The sequence below is a fragment of the Anas platyrhynchos genome, chromosome 2 (assembly GCF_047663525.1).
Source record: "Anas platyrhynchos isolate ZD024472 breed Pekin duck chromosome 2, IASCAAS_PekinDuck_T2T, whole genome shotgun sequence".
Classification (NCBI taxonomy): Eukaryota; Metazoa; Chordata; class Aves; order Anseriformes; family Anatidae; genus Anas; species Anas platyrhynchos.
This window is the reverse complement of record NC_092588.1, coordinates 41949746-41975000: the sequence shown is the minus strand read 5'-3', so window position 1 is coordinate 41975000 and position 25255 is coordinate 41949746. Positions and strand designations below refer to the sequence as shown.

Below are 25255 nucleotides of genomic sequence, written 5' to 3'. Positions count from 1 at the left end.
CCCACCGTCGCTCGCTCCAGCGGAGTTGAATAAAGCCCCGAAGGGGCGGCAGGTCAGAAACCGGGCCGGGGGGCGGCGAGGGGGCCGGGGGAGAGAGCCCGGGGCGGGAGGGGTGGGAGCCGGGACCCTCCGGCAGCCCCCTTCCCTCCCTCCTCCTCCTCCTCCTCTTCCTCCCGCTCGCAGCGCCCGGCCCGCTGCTCGCCCCAAACAACTCTTCCAGGAGTTGCCTTCCTCTTGGCTTGACCAAGCTCGAGAGCGGGCTCTCCTTCTTCCCCTGGCCTCGCTAACCTCCCATTCCTCCCCTTTATTTTCTAATCTCTTAACACACCAGCGATTTCTTTTTTTTTAAAAAGAAAAGGGAATAAAGCGTGCCTTGAGTTGACCGCTCTACCTGCTGCCGCAGCCTGCTTCTAGTTTACTGAAGTTTGTGCACTTCAGTGGTGCTTTTGTTTGGCATCTGGTGGAGAACAAACGAGCTGCTCTTCCTCTTTACCCCGTAAAAATGATCCCACCATGAAAGTTCTGGTGGTGGGGCGCGTGTTTATGTCCCGGGCTTCTCGGGGAGGATTTATTTACATGCACGGAGGAGTTTTAGAGCCAGTAGGAGAGTGACCAATTAGCTGTATATGCAGAAAGATGCTGGGAAACTTTGTCTGAAGGGTGCTCCTAGACCTCCAAGTGTCTCAGTGCGGAGGGACGGACGGGCAGAATTAACTGGCAGAGAGAGAGAATTGTTCTGCTATAGACGCTGGACGTGTTTCACCCGTGGGTATTTGCTAGTTGTGCTACAGAAAGGTTTGTTTCGGGTGCCTTCCTCTGAACATCCCGCTTAAAACGAGGGATGCCGCTTCCATTTTATGTAGAGGTATGGGCTTTGCCTCCCTTGCGTACCAGTGGCTTCAGAGTCCCTAAAATGAGAAAACAGCAACATTGTCTGATTCAGATGGAGTAGCCTGGATGTGCTGACAATAAACTAGTGGCTGAAGGAAACCGCTTGATGCTCAGGATAGAGATGCTACAAATTTCTCCACAGCACCTTATTTACTGTTTTCCAACTAAAAAGAGGCAGTAAATCAATCATCATCTGTAATTATTGCTGCAGTAATTACCTTTGGGGAGTAGGTTATCATTCTTGGTGGCCTTTGTTCAAATATCTTTTTCATTTTCCCCGTGTTATTTTTCTTGAATCGTGTCCATTTTTGAGTGGATTAATAGTATTCCGACAGCAGCCTGATTGTAAGATTTCTGGAAGGGCTGGTAATGTGATTCATCTGAGAAGTTCAAAAATGCTTGTGTAGTCGTGGCATTTAAATTCATTGATAAGGGTCTGGCCATCAGTTGCTACATCTTCATTTTTAGTGAACAAACAAAAGCTGTGAGTAATGTCGCAAGGAGAATTTCAGCTGCAGCCCTAATGTAGGATTTATTTAAATTTCTTATTTCTTAAGTATTACTTATTTAGTCGGTACAAAATATAGTTCTATGGTTTAAAAATAAACAGTATTTTAAATAGCTTCTCTGAAAAACTATTCTTTGAATGTATGTTAATGAGCTATTTAAACTCATGAGTGCTGTTTCACATCTAAATAAAATATGGAGTTACACATTACATTTCCAATTTGTCATCTACTTAGCAGCCCTTTCTGGGGGGAAGATATAAGAGATATTTTTGATATGTCTGTCACTTTTGATAACTTAATTTGAAACTTATATCTTAGGGGAATAGCGATACAAGGCAGGTAAATACATTAAAACAAAATGACAATTGAGTTTTTTATATTGAATGCATGAAACTAATGTTCATCTGAAATGGTGGGTGTTCAGAACTTGCTAATGACTAAATTCCTTCTATTTTTTGAAAATATTCTTCTGCTGAATTACCCTGGTTTCTGTTTACAGTTCTTCTCTTTCCTTTCCTATTTCTTCCCCCTTCCTCCCCTCCGTTCTTTCTCTTGGTTTGTTGCCAACTGTGGTCCGAGCATCCCCCAACTCTTTCTGATGATTACATCGCAGAAAAAAAGGCATGGCGAGCACTAGATAAGCCCTCTACAATTTAGAAATAATACAAAGATCTATCCAAGGAAAAATAGATAGTAATTACTTTCTGTAAAAATCAGCATTTCTTACAAATATACCGCATGGCTGTGGCAAAATTGAGCGAAAAAGAGAGTAAATAATTTAACTTTCTGAAAAACTGCAATTTGAATATACGACTTTAGGAAGAGGGAATAAAAGTTCAACTGCCAGGTTCTTTTAGGTAGAAGAAAGATCAGTTGCATCAAACTCAGCAGTCATGACCTATATTTCATTTTACGGATTAATTTACCACGTTTCCTTGGCTAGTTTTTGAAGGGGGGGAAAAAAAAAGGGGAAAAAAAAAAAAAAAAGCAAATCTATTAGGTATCATTGGTCTGATCCAAATCACCTAAGACACATACACTTGGCGAGGGGGGAAGAAAAGCAGGTGGGGAAAGGTGAGTCAGAGGCAGATACTGGTGTGTGAGCCCCAGAACAGGCACTGTGCAAATGCAGGGTGTGGAAGGAGGGTGATGGGTACGGCTCCTTAAATTCACCTCCCCGAGGGGCAGCGGCGTTCCCCAAATACAGCCATGCTGGGGACCCCCTGAGATGGGAAAGCGAGGGAGGGAGGAAGAGCAGCTCACTTGGATCTTGTTTAACTTGGCCATTTGAATGGTAAAACCTTTTCTGTGACTTGGCATGCTTTGTAGAGATCACGCTTAGGTTAGGGGCCCCCACCCCTTTTGGTTTATGGGGTTTTTAGTTTGGGGAGGGTGTGAAGTTTTCCCTTTACCCTTACTAAGGGCTTTTGGTGAGAAACTTTCTGCTTTGCAGCGAATCAGAGTTAGAAAAACAGTCACTTGTGAAGTGAAAGAGTTGTTCTTTATACAAACCTGAATGAAAATGTAGCCCTGCTATATTTTAAACCCAGGTTTCTCTAAGCTTAAGTCAGGTAATATCTATTATGCTAAAGTCACCCATGAAAAATCACTGAAACTGTAGGTGTTAGATAAGCCATCCCAAGGAAACTGGAACATCCCCACAGATTTCATAGAAGCACTGATCTTTGAAAGTGATTTTTTTTTTTTCTTTTAAAAATGTTGTTATTACTTCAAAGTATTTTCCTTTTTTGCTCGCTGTAATTTTGTATCCCACATCTGACTGTAGAAATAAAATTACGGAGTGTTAGTTCCTAGAAAGATGAGAAGGAAAAAAGTATCTGCTCTATTTTGCAAATCTATACTCTGCTTAAAGAAGGCTTGTGTCTCGAAATATTTTGGCGAGCCCGGAGTGTCTCTTAAAGTTGTTCCCTGTCTTTAAGCAAAGCTGGGTACTCTGTCCATCCGGGCTGAATTTACAACTGCGCCTCAATTTATGCGGAGTGCTGGTGGACTGAGTAAATGTAGCTGTGTCTTAATGTGACTTGTTTTCTCATCATAAATTCAAAGCTGAAGGCTGTTTCCCATACCAGAGTTGCAGGTGGTGTGGTGTAGTATTGAGGAAGGTAAAACAGCAGCGGATTAAAATACAAATCTTAACAGCAACAATAGTTTGGAGAGAATTTGACATTCAGATCCCCTTCAGGCAGTAGCCTTTACGTTTCTGTATATCAGCAAACATTTTGAATGCTTATTCCCAACCCCAACCAGCTTCTAAATTACATGGACTAGACTCTAAAGTCATTAGATTGTCTGCTGATTAGACTACAATCAATCCACCATAAACAAAAACAGCAATTAGCATTGGCATGATTTCTGTGAACCTGTCTTAAAAGTTCCAGTGTTACCACTCCAAAGAACTTTTTCTGAACGGGTCAGTTTCAGGGGCTCTGTTATTTTGGCATCATCATTTTGTAGGGAGGGAACAAAAAATTCATAAGATTCCATTTGGCCTGAAAAGCAAAAACATCTGTTTGATGCATGAGTGGGTTGCTGGCTTCTATTTGGCCATCCAAAAAAGGGCAAAAAATAAGATTTTGAACATAAAAGAGTACATGAAAAAGCAAATTACAAAGAGAATTTAAGATTAGCATCTTTTTATAATGCAGGCTATTTATAGTCTTCTCTTTTGACATGACAAAGCATGCCCCCGCTCCTTTATATATATATATTAAAAAAAAAAAAGTAACAACAAAAACATCACTAACCTTTAGTAATTTTCATTGACTTTGGCAATGCATAGTGATATTGACTGTCTTGATTAGCTTTAGGATTACAGTAATGCTACCCAGTCATTCTGGGGGCCAGCATGGGTTTTATTGACCACCACCGTCCGCTTAGGAACAGGTTCTATTAGGAGTGACCATCTCCACAGCGGCTGGTTGTGCTGCTAGTGAAAAAAGTGAAAACTTGTTGCAAAGATCCTATTGAGAGGTTTAGAAATGTTGCCTGTTTGGTTAGGTTTGATTTTGTTTTCCCTAGCTGCTGTTAACTTGGGTAACAAGGGAAGTTGTCGGTGCGGAGGCACTTATCTAACGTGTGGGATAACATTATCCGCCATGATCTGAGATGTCTTGAAAGGCTTTACATTGCTCCTGAATTCACTCGGTCTAAATTACTGCGGGTCTAATAGTTCTTATTTCTTTGTTCTGCAACACATTTTTCAATATTTAGAAACTCACGCATTTTGGAAAAAAATAAAAATTCCTTTTCTGTGTTTGTAAATGAGGAAAGGATCGAGAAGAATTGTTATCATTTTATGTAGACCATATGGATTTGTGTGTTTGTTTGTTTTTCCTTTGTAACACACTGAAAATAAGCTAGGTGGAGGTGATCTTTTTTGTTGTTGTTAGTTGATTAAAATATAGTATGAATGTTGATACACCTTAACACAGACCTCTTATCATCTTTTCTCAGATGTATTTTAAGGTTTCCATTAGTTCCTGTAGAGCTACTCGAGGTCTAAATCAGTCCCACTGAGGGGTAGGAAGCTGATCTATTTCACTTAAATCAGAACCATGGCATATATATATATATGTATGGATGTATATATGTCTTTCTCTGAAGGGACAGCAGACAGATCTGCGAAGAACTGGGCCTCCTTTATTTGGTGCTGTGAAAACATAGATGTCTGTTTTCAAATACATTTTGCAATGCTGTTACTAGAAAAGCATTTCAGTTGCTCAGTCGTTCTCTTTACAGATGTCCGATAGCACAAGGGAAGATTTTAAATACTTCTAAATCATAATGCAACACTTGGCAGAGGATTCTGACAAAAAAAAAATAAAAAAAGAAGAACATGCAAGATCCAAAAGAGGTAGCGAGGTTTGTTTTTGTATTAATTTCAGTTTTAGACAACTTGGGCTCTATTTCACCTCAAGTAGAAGCAATTATGCTAGTTTAGCAATTATTAGAGATGAAAGAAATTATGTTATATACAGCTCCCCTAAACTTCACTAGCTTTAGTTTTAGCCAGGATAATGATCAAGGAATACTTAGCCATATGCCTAGGGACTACGCTATAGCAAAAAATATAGGGCTGATCTTGGGGGTATCCTTATTACAACATGTTATAATTAACATTTTAATTCAGCCCTCCTGCTTTCCAAAAAATCTGCTTTGTGCTCTTCTGTGCTTTATGTTCTTCTGTAAGATTGCAAAAAATCCCCCATATCCAGTGGAAAGGTTTTTAAGCCAGGACTATCGTACCAGTTAACAGTGTTCACGCTTTTTTTTTTTTGACTTCAGAGTAAGTTTCAAACACTTTTTTTTTTCCTCCCCTGTACTACATAATTATTGAGGAAAGAATGTAGAAGATTTTTTTCCTCCTTTTTTTTTTTTTTCGTGATTTGGTCTAGGTTGTCCGTGTTCTTCAAGTATGCATAGGGCTGAGCATTTGGGGTTTTCCTTTAACTACAGTGATGCTGTATATGTTATACTCCAACTTTTTTTTTTCCTTTTCTTTTTTTTTTTTTTTTTAATACAATTGGATCTGTATAATGTGTATTCAAAAGGTTTGTAGGATTGTTACTAATTGATTCTGCACTAATAGTGCTCGATGGAGTTTTAGATTTTGGGAGGATGTGTTTTCCTTGTTTGTTTGTTTTTTGTTTGTTTCTCTTTTTTATCATGGGAGCAAGCCAGAGAGGTGGGTTTTGAGTGTTTAATCTGATACTTTCACTTTTAAATGCAGGTACAGTTAGGTACAATTTTTCTCTTTATGGTTAGTTTTTAGTCCTTTGAGCATTTTTTAAAGTCATCTATAGATCTGTTGGTATAGAGACCCCTCCACCCCACTGCCTTTGTTTTTTAAAGTGGTAGGGGCTTATTATGATCCTTTAAAAGTAAAGGATCTGTAGCCAGCTAGTCTTCTTACAAATTTGGAAATGGCAATCATGAGTTAAACATCCCCTTGGCTGAAGCTGAACACATCTATGCCCTAAGGACAGACGGCCAGGATGCTGATAATGAGGGTATCGGTGTTCTCCCTCTTCCCAAACTCCATTTAGGAGAGCTTATTCACTCATGCAAGACAATCACCTGGAGCAGGACTTTTGCCCTTCCTATGGAGCAGGAAGTGCAAAATCTCTCTCCTGGTTTGTCAGACAGACACTCGGTATTTTCACGTGAGTGTGGAAAAGCTACGGCATTTTAAAATCTAAATGTCTTGGGTTCACTTCACAATAGAGGGCTTTTGTATGCAATCCCCAAAAGTCGGTATGCCCTCACTATTCTTAGGTTGTGTTTTGCCAGGAAAATATATTTCAGATGATGAACTCCTGGATAATTGATTTGTGGAGTTTGATTTTCTGTTGTTCGCTTCTTTTGCTGACTATCAAGTTCAGCTCCATGACTGACGCGTGAACTTCTCAAAAGGAACTTTAAAAACAAAGCCATGATACCTGCTGTGTCGCTGGACCAGATGATGTGATGGAGTGAGGCAGTGTCCTTGGGAGGACGAGGCTGTGCTTCGACCAACAAAACTTTCTCTGGCACTGAGTTATGATGGCTGTTTTCTTCTCCAGGCAGAGTCAAGTGAATTTCTAACTTTGACAGTGGCAGTAGGAAGGGGGAGGGGGCGGGGAAGTTAATTATTTTCCACCTCCAAAGAATACAATTGCAAGGAAGGAACTTTCTGATTCACTGGTTCCAGGACAACAGGATGTCAAGAGCCATGCCTGATGTAGCATTTTCACTCCGAAGATGGGAGGAGGAACCGGATTGCCGCTGGTCTGCGCGTGCGACTGCTGGGAAGGGGTTGGGTTCTGTGGTTTAGAAAGGGCTTGAGCATAGGAAAAGGTTCGTTTTGCAATTTCTAGTGAATCTGTTGGGTAGAAGATGTGCCAGATACAAACGTAAATCAATGAAGAAAGGTCAGAAAGCTGTAAAGGCTTTCCTGCTGCAGTACTGGATATTCCGGTGCCTGGCTGCCTCGTGAAATAGTCATTGTGCTCCGGGTGCTTGGATTCTTTGTACAAGTCATTGGCAGGATAGGGGCTTATGAATGTTGTTGAATAGCAGCTACCCTAAGGAGACAGCATGAGATACTCGGGAAGAAGTGTGTCTTAGCTCCCCCTGTTCTAGACATGGGTATCTTACTAACAATGGGATGTCTCCTAGTCTGCTGTCATTAGTCCAATGCTGCTGTTGGAGGCAGGGGACAGGTTGTTCCTTTTTTCCCAAAATAGGAGGAATCAAGGAGTTGTGCTACTCTTCCTGTCCCCATACCAAAAAGACGGAATCATTTGCTCAGCTGGGACGTGAGAGATGAGATTCTGTTCTGTGCTTTGCCTAGGAGTGCTTGAATCTGGTATCTCGCAGGGAGTACATCAGTTATTACACAGCAATGTAGTGTGCTGTGAGTGTGAGTGGCCCTTCTTATTTTTGTCAGAGGCATTCCCCTCTTCAGAAGTGCAACTGAGTATTTGTTGGACAAGAGTGTGGGGAGGAGTGTTCACACACAAGACCCATATCTCCAGTGGTTTGAGTACCAACAAAGAAGGAGGAGACCTAGGTCCCAGTCTGCCAAGTGCCTACCATAGTAATATTAATGTTGAATTATTTCAGTGAAACTGGAACTGGAGTCCAGTTTTCTCCCTTCTCAGGTGGTGTCCTGACCACAAGGATATCATATTGTGCTGATTCACCTTCTTTCTTGTTCAGTGAATGTCGTAGATGAGGTATGGCAGCTCAACAGCAATGAATGAGTGCACCTCAAGTCTGAGGGCAGGTGCTCTTTTCTAGGAAGAGTACAAATCCTTCTGACAGAGAAGAAAGTTGAGCATCTGCCACCCACATCCTGGCTGAGTGATCTAACCGGTGGGTGTGGGCAAGAGGGGGAAAGGAAGAGGCATCGCAGCCCACACGTTTTCTGCTAGTCTCTTGTAGCTACCAAGCAAGGGTATGCAAGCTCTCAAGAAAAACCTATGAGACTGCATGACAGCCAGGGAAGACAGGACAATACTTATTTTTCTAGCCAGCTGCAGTGGGGCTTTGGTTTAATTTCAATCCTGATCTGCATGGCACTGAGAAAGCCCAGACAATAAAAAACATAGGTACTGCTCTAAGCAGTGGATATGGACCAGTGTGGTGTTGTAGCTGATGGAAAGTGATCAAGAACAGAGCAGAGAGTTTTAGGAATCAAAACCAGATCTATAAAACCATGGTACAAAATAAACGTGGATCTCTGTTAAATCAGGGATAATCTCAATTGAAAGGAGGTGTATTTTGACTTGGATAGATGTGTGTTGGTAGGAAATAGAGCCAAAGCACGAAGCTGTGTTTTACATTTGGCATTAGAATGGTGTCACATGGCCCCAGCTCCTCAAAATAAGTGCCTCATGTTAGGCACATAAATGAATGGCTTGACTTTCAGAGGTCGTGGTCAGCTACAGTAACCTTTACAGCAGGTCCTCATATCCCTTCCTTTGATCTTCCATCTTCAGAGTTGTGTAACATTGGCCTGTCCAATTGTTCTCTCTTATGGAGCTTAGGCTTTTGCAGGCAGTTTAATGAATGTCTTGTTTTCTAAGCACAGTTGGAAATACAGGGCTGTAGGAATAGCAGAAATTTGCGGCTATGTCTCTTTGAGAAAAGTTTAGGTGACGTGTACCTTCAATATACTGAATTTCTGTTAAAGCATTCCTTCAAGTACTGGGTTTGGTAATTGGACTTAAAGTTTATCTTAGCCTCCTGATTTGTGTCTTTCCTCAAAGGGACTGGACATCCACAGTCACCTTGTCAAAACTGGAGGCAGAGTGCTCAGTTCGAGACAGTCAGGACAGCTGAAAGCCTGCACCCCAGTACTAAGGTTTGCCTCCCAGAGAGCCTCCCTCTCACTTTGCTAAATCTCACCATGATCCTGAATTTGACTCCAAGGTCCATAATCATCTGTTACATTGCACAACAGAATCTTAGGGATGTCTGGAATTTGCTTGAGGTTTATGAAAAAGCTTTAAGATTCTTCGGAGGAAAGTATTTTGTAAAATGCATCATACTGTTACTAGTTTACTTTAAACAACAAAAATACAAGTATGTGTGGATGTGGCCCAAGCTTGTTACAGGGTACGTTTTTAGGGAGGCAGTTAGCAGTCTGAGCAGGGTTAATCAGTTGTCTACCTCAGCTGTCTAAAAAAAGATATCCCCCCATCCCCATCTTTGGGGTTTCTGTAGGATTCTCCCTCTGCTGCAGGAAAGTGTCTTCTGCCTCTTCTGCCCATGATGTTATGTAAACCGGGCAGCTTTAGGCTGTGACGTTTGGGTGCTGTCATCCTCCTGATCAAGGGCTCAAAGAATATCCAAAGGATTTCTTAAGAATAATTTCTTTCTAGTTAAGCCTATTTATTTATTTATTTATTTTAGTGTTTATGTGCTGCCTAGGAAAATAGTTCATTTTAGCAGAAGAATAATATTTTCCAACCACTGCAAACTAATTGGTAACTCCTAATTCAGTCTTTCGACAAGGATGACATGGGGGCGGAGGGGGGGAAGCTCAGGGTAGGGATAGGCTATAGAGAGGATTAAAAATATGAATGCTATGAGGGGCTTTGTCTTCTGGAAAAAGCAAATGCAAGAAAAAAATGCTTTATATAACAGGAATTTTTTAAGGCAAATAATCATTTCCAGGTATTAAGAGAATACTGTTACAATGCGGGGGCGGTGGGGGGAATTGGAAAAGGGGTATGTCACAGCACAACGCAAACCAAATCAGGAATGCAAATGTTCATCTATACAATTAACAGGATTTGTGTGTGCTTGTGGCTACACACACAGCTAATTTTCAGTAGAGTTTTGAAATGTAGATATCTGAAGTGTTAATATGCAAATGCACTTCTTCCAGCTCTTCTCTCACTAAACACATCGGGTACATGGACATTTGGGAGTCAAAATAGCAATCGAGTTTCTGGGTAGTAGCAATAGATAGGCATTGATACTGAGTGATGCTGTCCAGAAAATAATACTTTGAGTACTTCTGAACTTTTATGAATGCCAGCTACCCTTAGAGGACATTACAAAATGGCCTGAAATTGTTGCAAAGTTGTGGGATTTGTGGCCAGGCACGAGGGCACGTGCTGGTGTGTGTCGGCCAGAGCTGGTGTGTGTCGGCCAGAAGAGTCTAAAGGCTGAGCCTTAACGTACTCGCGGTACCTGGGGAGAGAAGAAAGCAGAGGAAGGTGTAGCCTTAGCAGGTGGTGCATTGACATGTGTGCCTGCATTTAATGCTGCTCTGTAACATCCTTAATTTCAGTTTTGTATCCTGGCTGAACCCTTACGGAGCTGTATTTCCACAGCACGTTACTGCAAAGTGTGAGACGTCTTCAAAATCCATTGAATTTAATAGAGTTAGAGGATGCTCAGCATCTCCAGTAACAGGCTCCTAAATTTGCCTTCTGCCTGTGTGATTAATCGGTCTAATCATATGTAATATCTACCTATACATGGTGGCAGTATGAATGGCCTCCTGGTTTTTATGTGGCCAGGAGGAGGGGGGAGAAGAAAAGTGGAGAGAGACTTCCAGAAATTACAGTAATTTGTAGGTACTGAAATAATGGCACACACGTTTTATTTCTGTTCTGTCTGGGTAACTCGGTAAATTGTGTATTGATTATGCTAATACAGCTAGTGTCTCTATTACTTGTCTGCAGAAATTATTCAAACATGTAGATAGAAGATGCACTTGGCAAAGTTACTGTCCTAAGAAAAAGGCTCTTCTGCGAGATGGCTTTAAATTGAATTACTAATCATATGCTAATGGCAATTTATGGATTAGGTATTGAATTATAGGAAATGCTAAGTGCAAGTTAAAAATACATATTCCAAACTCTGTATCCCTGACAATCTCGGTTGCTCTATTAGGTTTATTTTCACATCTTTCAAGGAATATGTTTTAGGAAGGGATGAAATCAATAGCAATCTATTTTTATAGTTTATTTTGGGATATGTGGCTTCTCCTGCTTTGTTTAACAGGCTGAAAGGATAGCTCAGACATTTGGGAAAGTTTTTTTTTTTTTTTTTTTTTTTTTTTTTTTTTTTTTTTTTTTTAATTTATCAACCCACCCAGTCTGGAAGAAAATAGACCTTTTCCAATTATCTTTTGCTTTTATTTCATAATGGTTTGTAATAGATCTGAAGCTCTAAATCTTAGCCAGAGTTTTCCAAAAGGCTTCCCTTCAGTGAAAACATCCTTTTTCACATTTCTAATTTTGTCCATTTCTTTTCCATACAAGGGTTTTCCCAGGCATCAGCCAGAAATGACTTGTGCTCTTCCTTAGGGTGCTAAAGCTGCAGATTAACTCTTCAGTGAAGGGTTAGTCAGTAGAATATGAATGAGATTCTGCAGGTTAGGAAATCTGTATACATTTTGTACTAAGTTTATAAGATAATCTCCCTCCTCTACATGCTAACCATGTGTCCCAGGAAGAGACTAAGGAAAAGGGGTGAAATCCTCACTGATCAGCAGGTGTTGCTGTGGAGCAGTTAGGAGATTATCTCTATTTTTAGGACCTCTATATGAAAGTCCCCAGGGGTTTTCCTCACTGAACTGTCCTTGATGGGACTACTTGATTTAAATTTATTTCTCCTTTAGAATGAGGAGTTGGTCTTACTGTTCATGTTCACCAGCCTAAGCACGAGTGATGCTCTGAACTGAAGCCAGGGTTTGCCTTGGATACTGGTTGTACCAGGGCTGAAATGTCCCAACCTTTCACATAGATACAGCTTCAGTTTAGAGAGATGTTTTTGCAGTAAAATTTGAAAAACTGGTATCTTTCCAAACCACAAGCTTTTATAATAAGAGATAGAGTTGACATGCTGGAATTTGTTTCCCCTATTGAGATTTTCTTTAAAAAAAAAATAAAAAATCACTTAAGAAATGTGGTGCCACAGTTTTTTGTGGTAATCTGGTCTTTTTAAAAATGTTAGTAGTCGGGTTTCTTGTTTGTTTTGTTTTTCAAAAGTTACACTGTGAAAATATGTGGTAGGGACTTGATATTTTGTTTCAAGCAAGAGGTAGTCAATCACAAAATGTTTCTCCAGGTAACAAAACAGGTGACCTGTGGTCGGAAGCAGGGAATTGTAAGGAGTAAGGACAAGGGATATTGCTGCTTTTGTGACAACGTTATTTCAAGTGTATCTGGAAGGGCTATTCAGCAGGAACATCACTTATTCATAGTCCGGATTCATAAGCTATTGTTCTTGTTTCCTGAGGCCTCTCCTTTTATTAGTATTCTATCACTTTGTTATCTAGAATTTATCTTATGCTAGGATGTGCTAAATGCTGTACTGAAGATGATACCCATATGCACAATTACAGTCCTAGAGTATCAGTAATTTTGACGTTTGAATTAATAGTAGTGCATACATGCTACTGTTTTATTTGCATATCATCCTCGTGGGTTTTTTTTAGTTACATTCCACGCTAGCGTTAGAGCAATGTTTTTGCTTAGTACCATTTAAAGTGTATTACTGTATAGGCTTTGTTTAAAGTTGCCTTCATCTCCTGAAAGAAAATGGTATAGGTAATGTTGAAGGGATGGTAATGCCGGCTGTATGTCATGCTGCTTCTCACACTCAGGTGAGTTTAACAGTGGCACGGGAGCTAAATAGTACTGAAGTTTTCAGAGTCTTGTTGTGGAAAGGCATAAAGTGCTAATTGGGAGCTCTGGTGCTACCAGCTGAACCTTTCTTAATGTAACAGATACCCAGGGTGGCTGGAAGGATGATCGGACTTAAAGAAGGGAAAAGGAGATACTGTTGTGTAGATGGGTTGTGCTAATGCAAACATTTCCCTTCTTCTGTCGATTTTGTGGGGTAGCTTTTTTATTCTTTTTACCATATTTCCCCCTAAGTGAGGTTTAATTTTCGTGACAAATACGTGACTCTCACTGAGTATTATTAGCAAGTCTTTGTGCCGTGGCCTGTTGTGACCTACTTGGTTCTTTTGTGACTCAGAATTCTTAAAGAGCTCGATTTAGAAAGATGCTAAGCCCAAAGTTACCTGCTCTGACACTTGTCTCCAATTTTTAGTGTAATAAAGACATAGCCTTTGTCAAAAGCAAACTTCATCTCTCTCTGAGTTTTCATATCCCTAAATAGTGGGGAAATTTTAATCACTTGATTTCACAAGGCGTATACTGGCACATTTTTGAGTTACAATTACAAAACCATACATGGGAACAATTTGTTAGGCAGCATCCATGTGGGGTGGGGTTCTTTTCTTAATTTTATTTTCATTTTAAGCCCTACAAATGCTTGGTGTACCCGCCCGTCAGTAGTGCAAAGCCGACCACGTATTGGTGTGCAGTCACTTCTCGCTAGCAGCGAGGGGTCCAGGTACTGCGGCTGCTGCAGGGGATGCTCAGCACAGAGCAGCAGCAGGGATGCACTCCCGCATTTCAGTTTGCATACGCCTCTAAGTGGAGATCCACTTGAAAGAAGCCGGCTCTGTTTACTTCTCAACAGATAGCGCACAGTTTTGAAGTTTCCCACTTGTGAGTCAGTTCTTGAGAAGTTCATGATTGGGCTTCTCAGGTCCATCTTGAGACTTGAAAAATGTTAAGAGTTTCTAAATTGCTGTTTTGGACTGAGTTCAGACTTAAGGCATGTATCGTGGCTGAGAATTTCATTGATAAATAATGTCTATGTTTACGACTTTGGCTGTGGTTGATGGGTATGACTGATGACCAAGCTGAGTTGACTCCTTGGGGGTGGAACAGTAGACTCTTGCTTGCACTTCTAGAGCTTGCTCTGGAGGTGATTTTTGTTTTGTTTGTTTGTTTGTTTTGTTTTTAAATAAATCCACAGCGGGTGGTGGGCTTAATCGGGGACAGGTTGGGCTGCTTCAGAGTTTGCACTGGGGCCTTTGAGGGGGGTCACGAAAGGCTTCTTTTATTGTTATTATTATTTTTATTGTACTCTAGTTGTATTCATTATATTTCTTCCTGTATTAATAAGCCTATTGATCTGTGCTGTCCTACTGAAAAATCTGTTTAGCTTAGCTTGAGTTTGACCACGTGTTCCTCGAAGCTGTCCTTTTCATGAGCTTCTCCCATTGCTCTCTTTGTCTGACCATTTTCCTTTAGCTTTGAGGACTGCTGGGATGAATGCTTCAGCATAACAAAGAAAAACATACAGTATTATCAGGACTGAAGTACTGGTAGCTTCGTGGCTGCAAAACAGGAGTTCAAGTGAAACAGTCAGCTCATAAAATCTTATTTTGTGAAATATTTGACTGACTCTGGGGCCTGGGAAGCTTTATTAGGTCGCTGCTGATGAGAAGAGTGTGCTTACGAGGCACAGCTCTGGGATAGAGAGAGATTGTTTAGAGTCCTTCAGAAATTGTGCTTGACTCTTTCTTATGTATTTCGGGTTCCTCGTATCCGAAGAGTGTCCTTATGAAAACTGGTGTTTTTTTCTAGAAACCCAGATTCTAGAAACAACCAATTGTATGAAGCCTTGGGGTTGGCGGAGGAGGAAAAGAGGTACTTGTGGAGTGTGTATACATATCTCTTCTTTTGAATATATGCCTAGATTTAAATGTGTTGTAATCTGTTGTCCCAAGAACCAGGAAAAAGCCCCCAAATCTTTGCATTTTATCTCAGTTTGCATGATGATTTTCTGAGGCCTAAATTCGTGGAAGCGGAAATACTGTAGAAGTGCAGTCTTTCCCCTTTCAGCTTTTTCCCCTGTGGAGGGAGAAAGAATTCTTTTCTCTCTGCTGCTCCCTAGCTCAAAGACCTCAGTCTTTGGGAGAATGAAAAGGAAATGGTTCTGCCTTTTAGCTCTTCCCTTACTTTTATTTGGGAGAGTCAATCTTACTTAGGCATCATATCAGAGCATACCAGAACAGCTCTCTAATTTTTCAAAATAGCAGCAGAATGGCTGTTGTTAGGTTCACTCTGGCCCAACAAGTTTTGAATAGTGAATCTGACAAAAATTGTATTGTTTTTAGTTCCTCTGCTCTGGAAAGCTGTGAGCCAAGGGAAAGATGCTGGCATGGTGTATACAGTAAAACAGCATGGGGTTAGTTCTCCTTTGCAAGGCTGTCTGCACTGCTGAGATGCTTGCTACTGAATATAGGATTATTATTATTTTTTTAAAGCTTATGTATGAATTAGCACACACACCTCTCCCGTCTGCCAGGAGAAGGCTTTCTGTTATCCGTGTGGAGCGAGTGAGCAGACTCTTAAAGCCCAGAATTATTCTCTCATTTAGTTCCATAACCAAATACAGTAGAGTCTGTTGAAGACACGTATCCCAGAGGAAATTCGATTTGTTTTTTAAGGCATGAAACCTATTCGGTCACTCTGCTCCCAGATATGTAGCTTCCATAAAGCAGCGCATTCTGTTTGCACTTTGCAGTGGACCTGTGTCAGCTTTTCTTGGCTGTGTTGTACAAGCATTACTGGCTTTCAGAACTGAAGCTGGTGTAAAGATGCTTGGAACACTTCAGCTACCTGCCTAACATTTTTGTTTTGTTTTGTTTTTGTTTTGTTTACCTTTTTTCTGACAGTAGAAGAAAATGAAACAGAGGACCAGCAGGCAGGTGTGGGACACACAGCCGCACAGACTGGTAATGCTGAATTCCTTCGTTAGTGCTTGCTTACTGTTTGACAGCAGTGTGAGGGATGATTTTTTTTTTTTTTTTATCGGGGTGATTTTTGTAAAGCCTGTGTTCTTCCTCCTCCCTTTCAGCTTAGAATACGTTTTTGGGGCTCACCATGGAGAGTAGCATTTATCTCCCCTCACCTTTCAGTTCCTGAGAATTAGAAATTCTGCCTTTTGCAGCTCAGGCAACTGATGGTGAGATGTTTTGAAAAGTCCAGCATGCTTTTCTTGTCGTTGTTGTTATAAATAATCCTCCTCTACATCCCCCACATTAAAACCCAGCCTATGCCATTTCAGATGAACTTGAATTTTCATTCCATATCAAGTATTTTCATGTCTGTAAAATGTGTGGCTAGGGGTCATTTCTTACGTGTTTGTGTGTATAACTCGTTACCAGTCAGGGATCCTCAATTTGAACTTAGTGGATTTGGGTGGACAAAGCTTGTGTTTGAGTCAGGATCACGAGATAAGTATCATTAATAATCATGAAGAAAGAATTGTTAATTTCCTATAACAAGGAGGGCTCTTCTTTCTAAATTTGATTCTGGGAGTTCAAGGAGTACTTTGCTTTTGTCTTTGGTACCGATTCTACAGGGCTTTACCTGGGGAGCAGCACTGACTCATATGAATAGTCCCATTCATCCAGCTGAGGTCACCTTTTGGAGTAAGGGCTGGTGCCTTAAGGCTGTTCCTAGAAGGCTAGCTGTCCCTGACTGTGCCTAGGTAACTTGTTTGAAAACAGGTGGAGTTACTCCTTTCAGGAAGGAGGAGGCAGTTGGTTTCATTTTTGGCTAGGACACGTTTGTGTCTTGTGGGTTTGTGCTTGGTGCCTTTCATGGGTTCTAGTAGCTCTGTGTGTAAACCGTATTGTTTAAAAAAAGGAAATAAAAGTGAGAGAGTGCTCTGCTTTTTGAATGGAAAATTTCTCAAACTCTTCTGAATGTACTAATGTCTCCACTTAGCTATCTGCACACTTGGGAGGGGGGAAAAAAAAGCAAACTTGTACTACTATAAACACATGAAGTTGAAGAAATAAAGAACTGAGAAACTGAAAGTGGAGGTCAATATGACAAGGAATGGTTGCTTTTCTGCATTTTTTCTTAAACTAATTCTCAGTGGTTAAGTCATCTTGCTAGTTATTTATTTCCCGTTGTGTCCTGGGTTCTCTGTCTGTTTCTAGGCGAAATTTAAAGTTTTATTTTTCTCCATAGCAAGAATGCGATACCGATGTGAAAAACAAAAACCCTTCTGATACAGCGCGCAGTACAGAAGGCCCACACTGTATACACACTGCCAGAAGTTTTTATAGTAATACTTTGTATCTAAGCTCTGGCTCTAACCATTAAATGTGCTTTTTATAGAGTACCAAGTTATAAATGTAGTGCAGCTACGGCATATTAATCTTACTGCAGAGATTTAATGAGGCAGTTGTTTTGCGATGGACACTATTGGGAGCAGAGAGCGACAGAGTTTTACTTTACCACTGAGCTGAAGAAATATTCCTTGCCTGGTAATAATTATAACCACATGATCTTAGTTTTCCTTTCTTTTGCCAGCACTTTTCCATGCAGAAGTGGCTTGGAAGGAGGTCTACTGCAAGGCAGTGAAATGGGTTGGAAAGTAGGCTGTTTTCTTGGTAGTTTGATGTTTTACTTGTGATTAGCTATGGATCCTTGTAGCATAGGCAGAAATATGTAAGATGAGTTTCAAGAATACAGATAGTCTTTGCCAGTCCACTGAGATGGCTTTTAGATATTCATTACTTTTACTTGACTTTTATATGGGTTATAAAAAGTAAATGTGGTGAAACCTCATTTTTACATGGACAGAATAGAATTTCTGCTGGTTGGCCTTAAACCGCTCCCATACTTGAAATTAATTGAAGTCCATGGCTTTATTGCCTCCAACACTTTTAAGCCAATGCAATTTTTCATTTTCCCCAAAGTTGCAGTTTTATTAGACCAAGTTACAGCAATAACATCCCTTATGATGAGGAGGAGGAAGGGATAGGGCGAGCCACCTGCCAGGGAACATAGTAATGAGAAAATCATGCTTCTTTTAATTTCCATTTATAAATAATGTTAACATAATCAGTAACAGAAGACAACTGTTCTTTTTCTCCTTCTTCTTCTTTGTTTTTCTGGAAGTGCCTTAATAGGCTGAATTTATTTCTGTTCCGAAAATGTAGCCCTTCTTTCCGTACTAGATAATTTTAAATTATATCTGCAGATGGAGCCGGTGTGTGCATTGTTGCTGATGCGCATTGAAAAAATTCAGTTGGGCTCTGAATTAGGGCTGGGAAGCCTCTGGAAATGACAGAGGCATTTAGATGTTGGGAAAGGTAATCCTACTATCAAGCCAGTCTTGGCTGACGGAATTGTGTTTGTGGTAGTTGCAGATGCTGGGGAGAAGGAAATGTGGGAGATGAATGGCATTTGCCCTGATGTCTGTGTGTGCGCATGAGGTTTAAACAGGAGGCTACAGAGAAAATATAGATGAATGCGTATTGAATTTATAAAATGTGTTTTATTCCATGCTCTCAACAGAGGATCTCAAATAAGGAGGCTTATCCTCATTTTAACTAGCCAGTTAGGGTTAGACTAGCTCATGATGGAAGACATTTGTTCTGTAACAGAAAAGCTATCTATTCACAAAGTGTGCAAATGGTATTTTCTCTCTTGAAATACCTTCTGATTTTTGTGGTGCCATCTTTTCATGGAAGTGGCTCACAGTGGAAATGCGTTCATTGAGAGGGGCTGAGACTGCCAGAACTCGTTTCACAAAGCTGTTGTAGGCTAAACTCGAACCTAGGTCCCAGAGGGTCCCACTTAAGTGTTGACCTAAAAACAAATGTGCCAGTTGGCTCCAGCATGTATTCTAAAGTTGCAGCAGAAGGGAATAAGCTTGACTGACTTCTGTCCCTGTAGAGTTTATATCTGCAAATGCAGAAGGAGAAGCAAAACATTTATTAGTCTTAAAATGATTCTAATTTTAATAACTGGTCTCTAAGTAGGAAGCTTTAAATTGAGCGATTCTTTTGGCTTTTGTGCACTAAGGGGTGCGTGTGTGCATACGTGTGTGTGTGTGTTGCTGAATTCTGTAAAGTGCAAGCGTTTCTGAATAATAAGTCTGGAGAATTCCCTCCCCTCCCTCTTCTTTCCTTCAGCATTGTACTTAAAGCAGAGTCAGACACTACCCTTATTTTAAAACAAACAGGTCTGTAAACTTTATGTGCAGCATTTAAATACTCATGTTAAAATTCAGACCCAGTGCCCACATTTCCCTGAGTGCTGTCAGTTTTATGAGATGAAACTGGGAGCTCGAGCTGAGCAACTAATAGTATGCGATGCGCACGTGCTGCCTTCCAACAAGTGTTTAATGATGTTGGGTCAGTTTGCAACAGTTAAGACAATTATTTCTTTTTCTGTACCACATATAACTTGGTGGTCTTTGAAGCACTTTCATTAATCTTGCAAAATATCTTGGAAAATGAAGTAGCAGTGTAAGTTATTTAGATTCATATACAGCATTTAAAAATAGATAAAATGCCATGGAGTCCTTCTGCTTGATTAGTATCCTTTTTTTTTTTTCTTTGTAAATGTGCAGATTACTCCTTTATTTGGAAATAGCTGCCCAAGTTGAAGTTTTCCCTCTTGGAAGAACCTCGTGAATGTCACACAGAAATCATACTCTGGGTGTAGGCAGGGCTTTTGCGCAGCAAATGTATTTTTGCCTTCAGAATGTGTTTTTTATTTTTGAAAATTAGTCTGTTTTCCCTGTGTAACACAACTCCTTTAAAAATAAATTCCGCCCTTTACCCCTGTCAAAGAAATTCCTCAGTTTTGATCACGAGCCACGCAGCATGAGGAAGACTTCCTGACACGGGTCAGTTCCAGTTTCTGCAGTTTCTGCTCGCGGGTCTGTCTGTATGTGAACCGTCGAAGGGCAGGGGTGCAGTGGTGTGGACTGAAGGATGGAGGAGGAAGATGAGAGCCCCGACCTTTGTTGTGGGCAGCTGGAGTGGCTGCGCTTTGTGCATGGTGGCAGATATATGGACGGCTGTGCCCGCATCACTGTAGGGTTCTGGCAGAGGATTTAAGAGTGGTTTTGAGTGGTATTCCCCTCCTCCTCACCCCTTCCTGGTTCTATTTAGGGTTTGGTGTTAGCACGTTGTAGCTACTCCCCTGTCATGTAATTGTGCGTGATCCTAATCAATTGCGGTGCTGAACAAAGCGGGTATGCAGGCACCACCTCGCCGTTGCTGTGGACAAGGAGCCTGCTCCTGGTTAGTCACCCGCTTGGCTAAAGAGCATGACGTCTTAAAAGGCACTTGCACAATCTCCTGTTATTATGTGAATTTATCCTTGCTAAAATGACTCGTTTTGTCTCAGCTCTCTCAAATATCTGAAAGGAAAAACAAGGCAGCCAGAGTAGAGAAGGGAAAAGTGGTGAAACACTTGCATTCCTCTTGCTGGAATGTACACAACCATTTTTCTTCTGCGTTTCACTTGTTGTGCTGTGGTTCCCAAGGAAAAACAAAGTTAAGTGCCAGCTTGCTTTATTAGGGAAGACAGCTTGTTTTATTTCTGTCTTTTGAAGGAAGTTTTTAGTGAAGTGGGCAAAAAGTCAGGAGTAGTTAAAGCTGTGCCGTTCCTCGGAGGAGGAGGAGGTGGAGGAGGAGGGAAGTTCTCGACTTGGCATTATCTCCCTTTGCACTGGCCATTGGCAGAACTGTAGCAGTGTGGTGAGCAGCGTGGCTTCTCCATGTGCAGGGGATGCGGGTGGGCACCTTTCTTCCAGCTCAGAAGCATCAGCTGGGCTCAGGATGCTTCTCCGAGCTATCTCGCTATCCCCAAACTGCTTGTTAATGTGTCAGACAAACCTCTCCTTGTGCACTGCTTGTGTGTTACAGTAGCTACTTCCCAGTTTTCCATGATCAGGCAAATGCAGGAACTTCACTGGGCTTGTCTTAAGTCATAGGCGAGTTTTGTTTGCTTCAAATAGCATAGTGATGGAGTATTGGAGTGGGTTGTGAAATCAAGATTAATTTCATGTTTATGTAAATCAAATTTGTTAGTCTCTTAATTCTGGTAATTTCCTGTGAAATGCTGTAGTTAACAGTGAAAAGAAGTTCCTGCACACTCATTGATTTGATTTTTTCTTTTCATTGAAAACTAATTGCATAGGTGGCTTATCCTTTCGTACAATGATCAAAGCCACTTCAATAGCTCTGATAAAATTGACAAACTTAACACTGAAGCATGGAAGAATTGCTTGAGTGAGAAGTAGTGCTGTGTTTGTGAGTGCAGAAGAGAAAGTCTCCTTTCATCGAGATTAGAAAAAAAAATGAAAAAAAATACTCCTTTGCTTATTTAGCAATAAAATCTACAGCGTTCTGCGGGCTTATGCCAAATGTGTTTCTTCTCATCATTACCTCAAGAACCTGTCTTGATTTTTTTTCTTTCTTTTTAAAGGTGCTCTGCTTAGATGCCTGAAGTCATGGTCTTGATTTTCTTTCAGACCCTAACTGTAAACTAGAAGACAAGGCAGAAGATGGAGAAGTGCTAGACTGTAAGAAAAGGCCGGATGAAGGGGAGGAGTTAGAAGAAGAAGCTGTGCACAGCTGTGACAGCTGCCTCCAGGTGTTTGAGTCACTGAGTGATATCACAGAACACAAGATTAATCAATGTCAACTGACAGGTAAACAATACTTATCACTTCGTGGCTTCTTGCACTGTTCTATTTCTGCTTCCTATTTTCTGTTTCTGATCTCCCTCTTTCTTTCTCAGTTATTTAATTCCTGCTCTTGAATGCTTAGGTGAGACCTTTTATAAACGGATTCTGGGATGGTGTAATACTGTAAATAGGGCACTATAAATTTTCTTCATACTGAAGGATGTATGTATAATTACTGCATTGTTACTTTAAATAAAATGTGTTTTAGCTGTCTGTGTCCCAGGCTGAATTTTCTAGATTTATACTGTACAGCTTTCCATACTTTGCTCATATGCCTATTTTCCAAAGTCACTTGTGAATACAGAATTTCTAAGAGGAGTTTAAGTACAGTTGTATAATGGATGAATTTACACCGTGGCACGTTGTAGATGTGGACTGGATATTGCTTTAGTCTAATATGCTAACTACAAATAATTGTACAGTAATCAGTAACTAAACGTAGAGAGGAATTAAGCAAATTGTTAGAGGAGAAAAATTAAATCTGTTTTAGTCAAGGAGCAAAACTGAGTGCTGATCAAATACTGCTGAGCTGAGTACAGCTGTGTGAATAGACCTGTAGCCAACCGGAGCTGCTCACTGAAATGATTCTAGACAGCTCTCACCTACAAAATCATATGAGATCTGCTGAATTTTGCTCTTTAGATTTAGTAGTTCTTTTGATGGTATGCACCATAGGTCCAAACAGACTCAATATCAGCAGAAAGACATTTTTGATTTTTATTAGATGGTAGTTTAGTATTAGCCACTACAGTGTAAAATGCATTAATTTTGCAGTGCTTTTATGTTAAAAAACTTTCTTTATTATGAAGTTATAAACTAGGAAAGCCATCTTTCCCCTTTTGGAATGCTTTAAGAAAGTGTGCCTGCACTCATGTTTGGAGAGCTTTCTGGGTTATTTTGGTTCCAGTAGATCCTTAGGCTAGGTCCTGGCAGGATGACATGAAAATCAAGTAGGAGTACTGCTCCTGAGGATAAAGGGTGAAAAGAAGGTGATTGGGAGAGGAATAAGTGGGCAGAAGCAGAAGAGCAGTTGACAAAGTAATGTGAATTTGCCAAATGGTTTTAATTCCAACTTCAGGTCACAGAAGATGAAAATCTGCAAGAAGTGTTTACTTCTATTAATACATTGTTTTGCCTTTTTTTGCTTTCAAAATGTTCTAGTTTCAGATACAGACAGCTCAGCCATTCTGTAATCACTCCTATGAACCTCCATAATGTATTTGTCTATATTGCTCATGGTTTCAGGCAGTATGGATGTTCTCTGTGGACTTAAAACAACAAAACTTTTTACATTACTTTTCCTTTTGTTCATATCTCTATTTTTTGCTCTTTCTATTTTGAAAAATTAGTGGTTTTGGCTTGTCTTTTCTTTCCCTCTTGCAGAAGGCCTTCCCTCTACCCTCATCCTCTGGGTCTCTTCTCTCCTAATTCAGATCCCATTTATCCATCCACCTTTTTTTCTACCTTGATGTGATGTGGCTGTTTCTTCTTCCTGGTTAGTTAGTTACTGCTCTCCCTCCATAGCAAAAGCCTGATTTCTTCTACTGAGTGGGTTCTCAGCTTTAATGCTGCAATCAGGATGCACTGAACAGTGCTTGCACGGTTGGATTGGGAAACAACAAAAAAAGGGAAGAGGGAGCAGTAAGTAGGAAGAGACCTGGAGCACTGCTCCTGAGCACATCAGTTCTTGCTGAATTGCAATGCTAAATGAGGGTGAAAACAAGTACACCAGATTAGTTAATCTGAGGTGCACATGTAAACATGGGAAAAGATGTATAGTATCAGAGGGTGGGGGAGTGAAAAGGAATCTTGAAGGAAATTAAGTCCCTAAAAATACCTTTTTTTTTTTTTTTTTTCCCCAAGTAAACTTGTGGTAGGGAATGGGTAGAGATCAGACTGTTTGAAAGCTAATGAAGTGAATAAAAACATAAACTGCATATGCTTCTTGGCTAAAAACAAACAAACAAAACAAACAAAAACCTAAAACTCTCGACTCTTTAAAAAAAAAAAATACTACCATGGAGTGGCAGTTGCACCTTCTTTTCTCGTCAGTCTTCAGAAGCATGGGGGTGTTAGATAATTGCTTTGGTTCTCTCCTTTTGGAGGAGTCTCTGTGAAACTAGTAGACACCCTAAGCTATTTTTCTGTCATTATTTTCTTAATGAAGGCAAAGAAGTTTACCAAAATTGAATTTTTTTATGAAATTCTGTTTGGGTTAGCTGTGTCCTCTGTGGAGGAGGACAGAGTGTACCATCCATCCTGATTTATGATCTTTCCAATTTGGGCCTCATGTCAGGTGCTGAAGGGTCACCTGGACTATTTAGAAAGTTTCCCATTTATTTAAAAATGCCAGGGCTGTCAGCCTCTGAGGTTCACATTTGAGTTCTGAAGCCCTCCATACTCTGATTTTTCAGATGGCTGAGCAAGCTGCCACTTGTCTGGATTTTACTGAGCTTTGGAGGTGCTCTATGAGATGCTTAGGGAACTGCACTGCAAGAATTTATGAACTGTGCATGTTGACCCAGTTGTAGGGTCATTTTCCATACAGTTATACTGGGAAAATCAACAATTACATTGATGGAACAAACAGGAAGGCAGAACAATGGCTTAAGACACCCTTCAGTAAATCCCTGGAGTGTAAAACACGAGAGCTGACTGCCATAGTGTCTTGACTGCTCCTAATTCTACCAGCCTCGTAATGTGCTTGAGAATGGGGCTTGCCACTGTAGGTTCTCCAATTGATACTGGGGCTTCTAGTTTTAGCATCTGAAAATGTTAGATGTGTTCTTCTGAAGCTCTGACACTTCAGGGGAAGGAATGAAATTGCTTTGTTGAATCTTCGTTTCACACTCTCAACAAAAGACATGAATGGGGAAAGCAGAGCTGGTTTATTAAACAGTGCCCCCAGTCTCTCAGTGTCAGTCCACCCCCACCTATTCAGAGCATACTGGAAGATGAGAGTTACTTACAACTCTGTGAGATCTACCTCTTAGGATCTTGAATTGCTGCCCTCTTGCAGATTTTGTCAAAGGAGAAGAAAAAAAGTTCTCCCCAACTGGTTCCTTCCTGTAATCTGTTGTTTGAATTGAACTCATGTTCTTTTTCTAGAGGAGGGCATAGCTGCTCTTTTATTCTAATGTGTGTGCTATTGATCTTTTCAATTTGGGTCTCATCCAATATCCATTGAAGTCAATGAAAAGGTTCCCATTGACTTCAGTGGGGGATGGAGTAGGTCCTTCATGAGCTATTTAGTAATATTTCTTTGCTATCATCTGAAATTCTTGTACTAAAGCTTTCTCTGAAAAGGTGATGATTTATTTATGTTAATTGCTGACAAATCCTGTGATGTTTGTGAAAAACAGATAATGGATGAAGAGGGGGGGGGAAAGTCCAAAAAAATTCTTTGCAATACTTGTAACCACTGGCAGATAAGATGCTGTACTATATTAATTTAGTCA

General features: G+C 40.5%; 1 protein-coding gene across 14 annotated transcripts in view; it reads left to right on the top strand.

The window, feature by feature from the left end:
* ZNF521 (zinc finger protein 521) overlaps window positions 1–25255 on the top strand; it is a 232079-nt gene that overhangs the window by 2668 nt on the left and 204156 nt on the right. For 6 of the 14 annotated variants that reach the window (XM_013095734.5, XM_038173882.2, XM_038173884.2 and 3 more), the window contains one exon: window positions 21582–21761. Coding sequence is in view for 11 of the 14 variants with exons in the window: in XM_038173882.2 (XP_038029810.2) it covers window positions 21582–21761 (180 nt within the window). In the remaining 3 variants the exon portion in view is untranslated. Of the gene's footprint in view, window positions 53–14872; window positions 14936–15966; window positions 16027–21581; window positions 21762–25255 lie in introns of all 14 variants that reach the window. The other 8 variants (XR_011807511.1, XM_038173878.2, XM_038173881.2 and 5 more) reach the window with 4 other exon arrangements.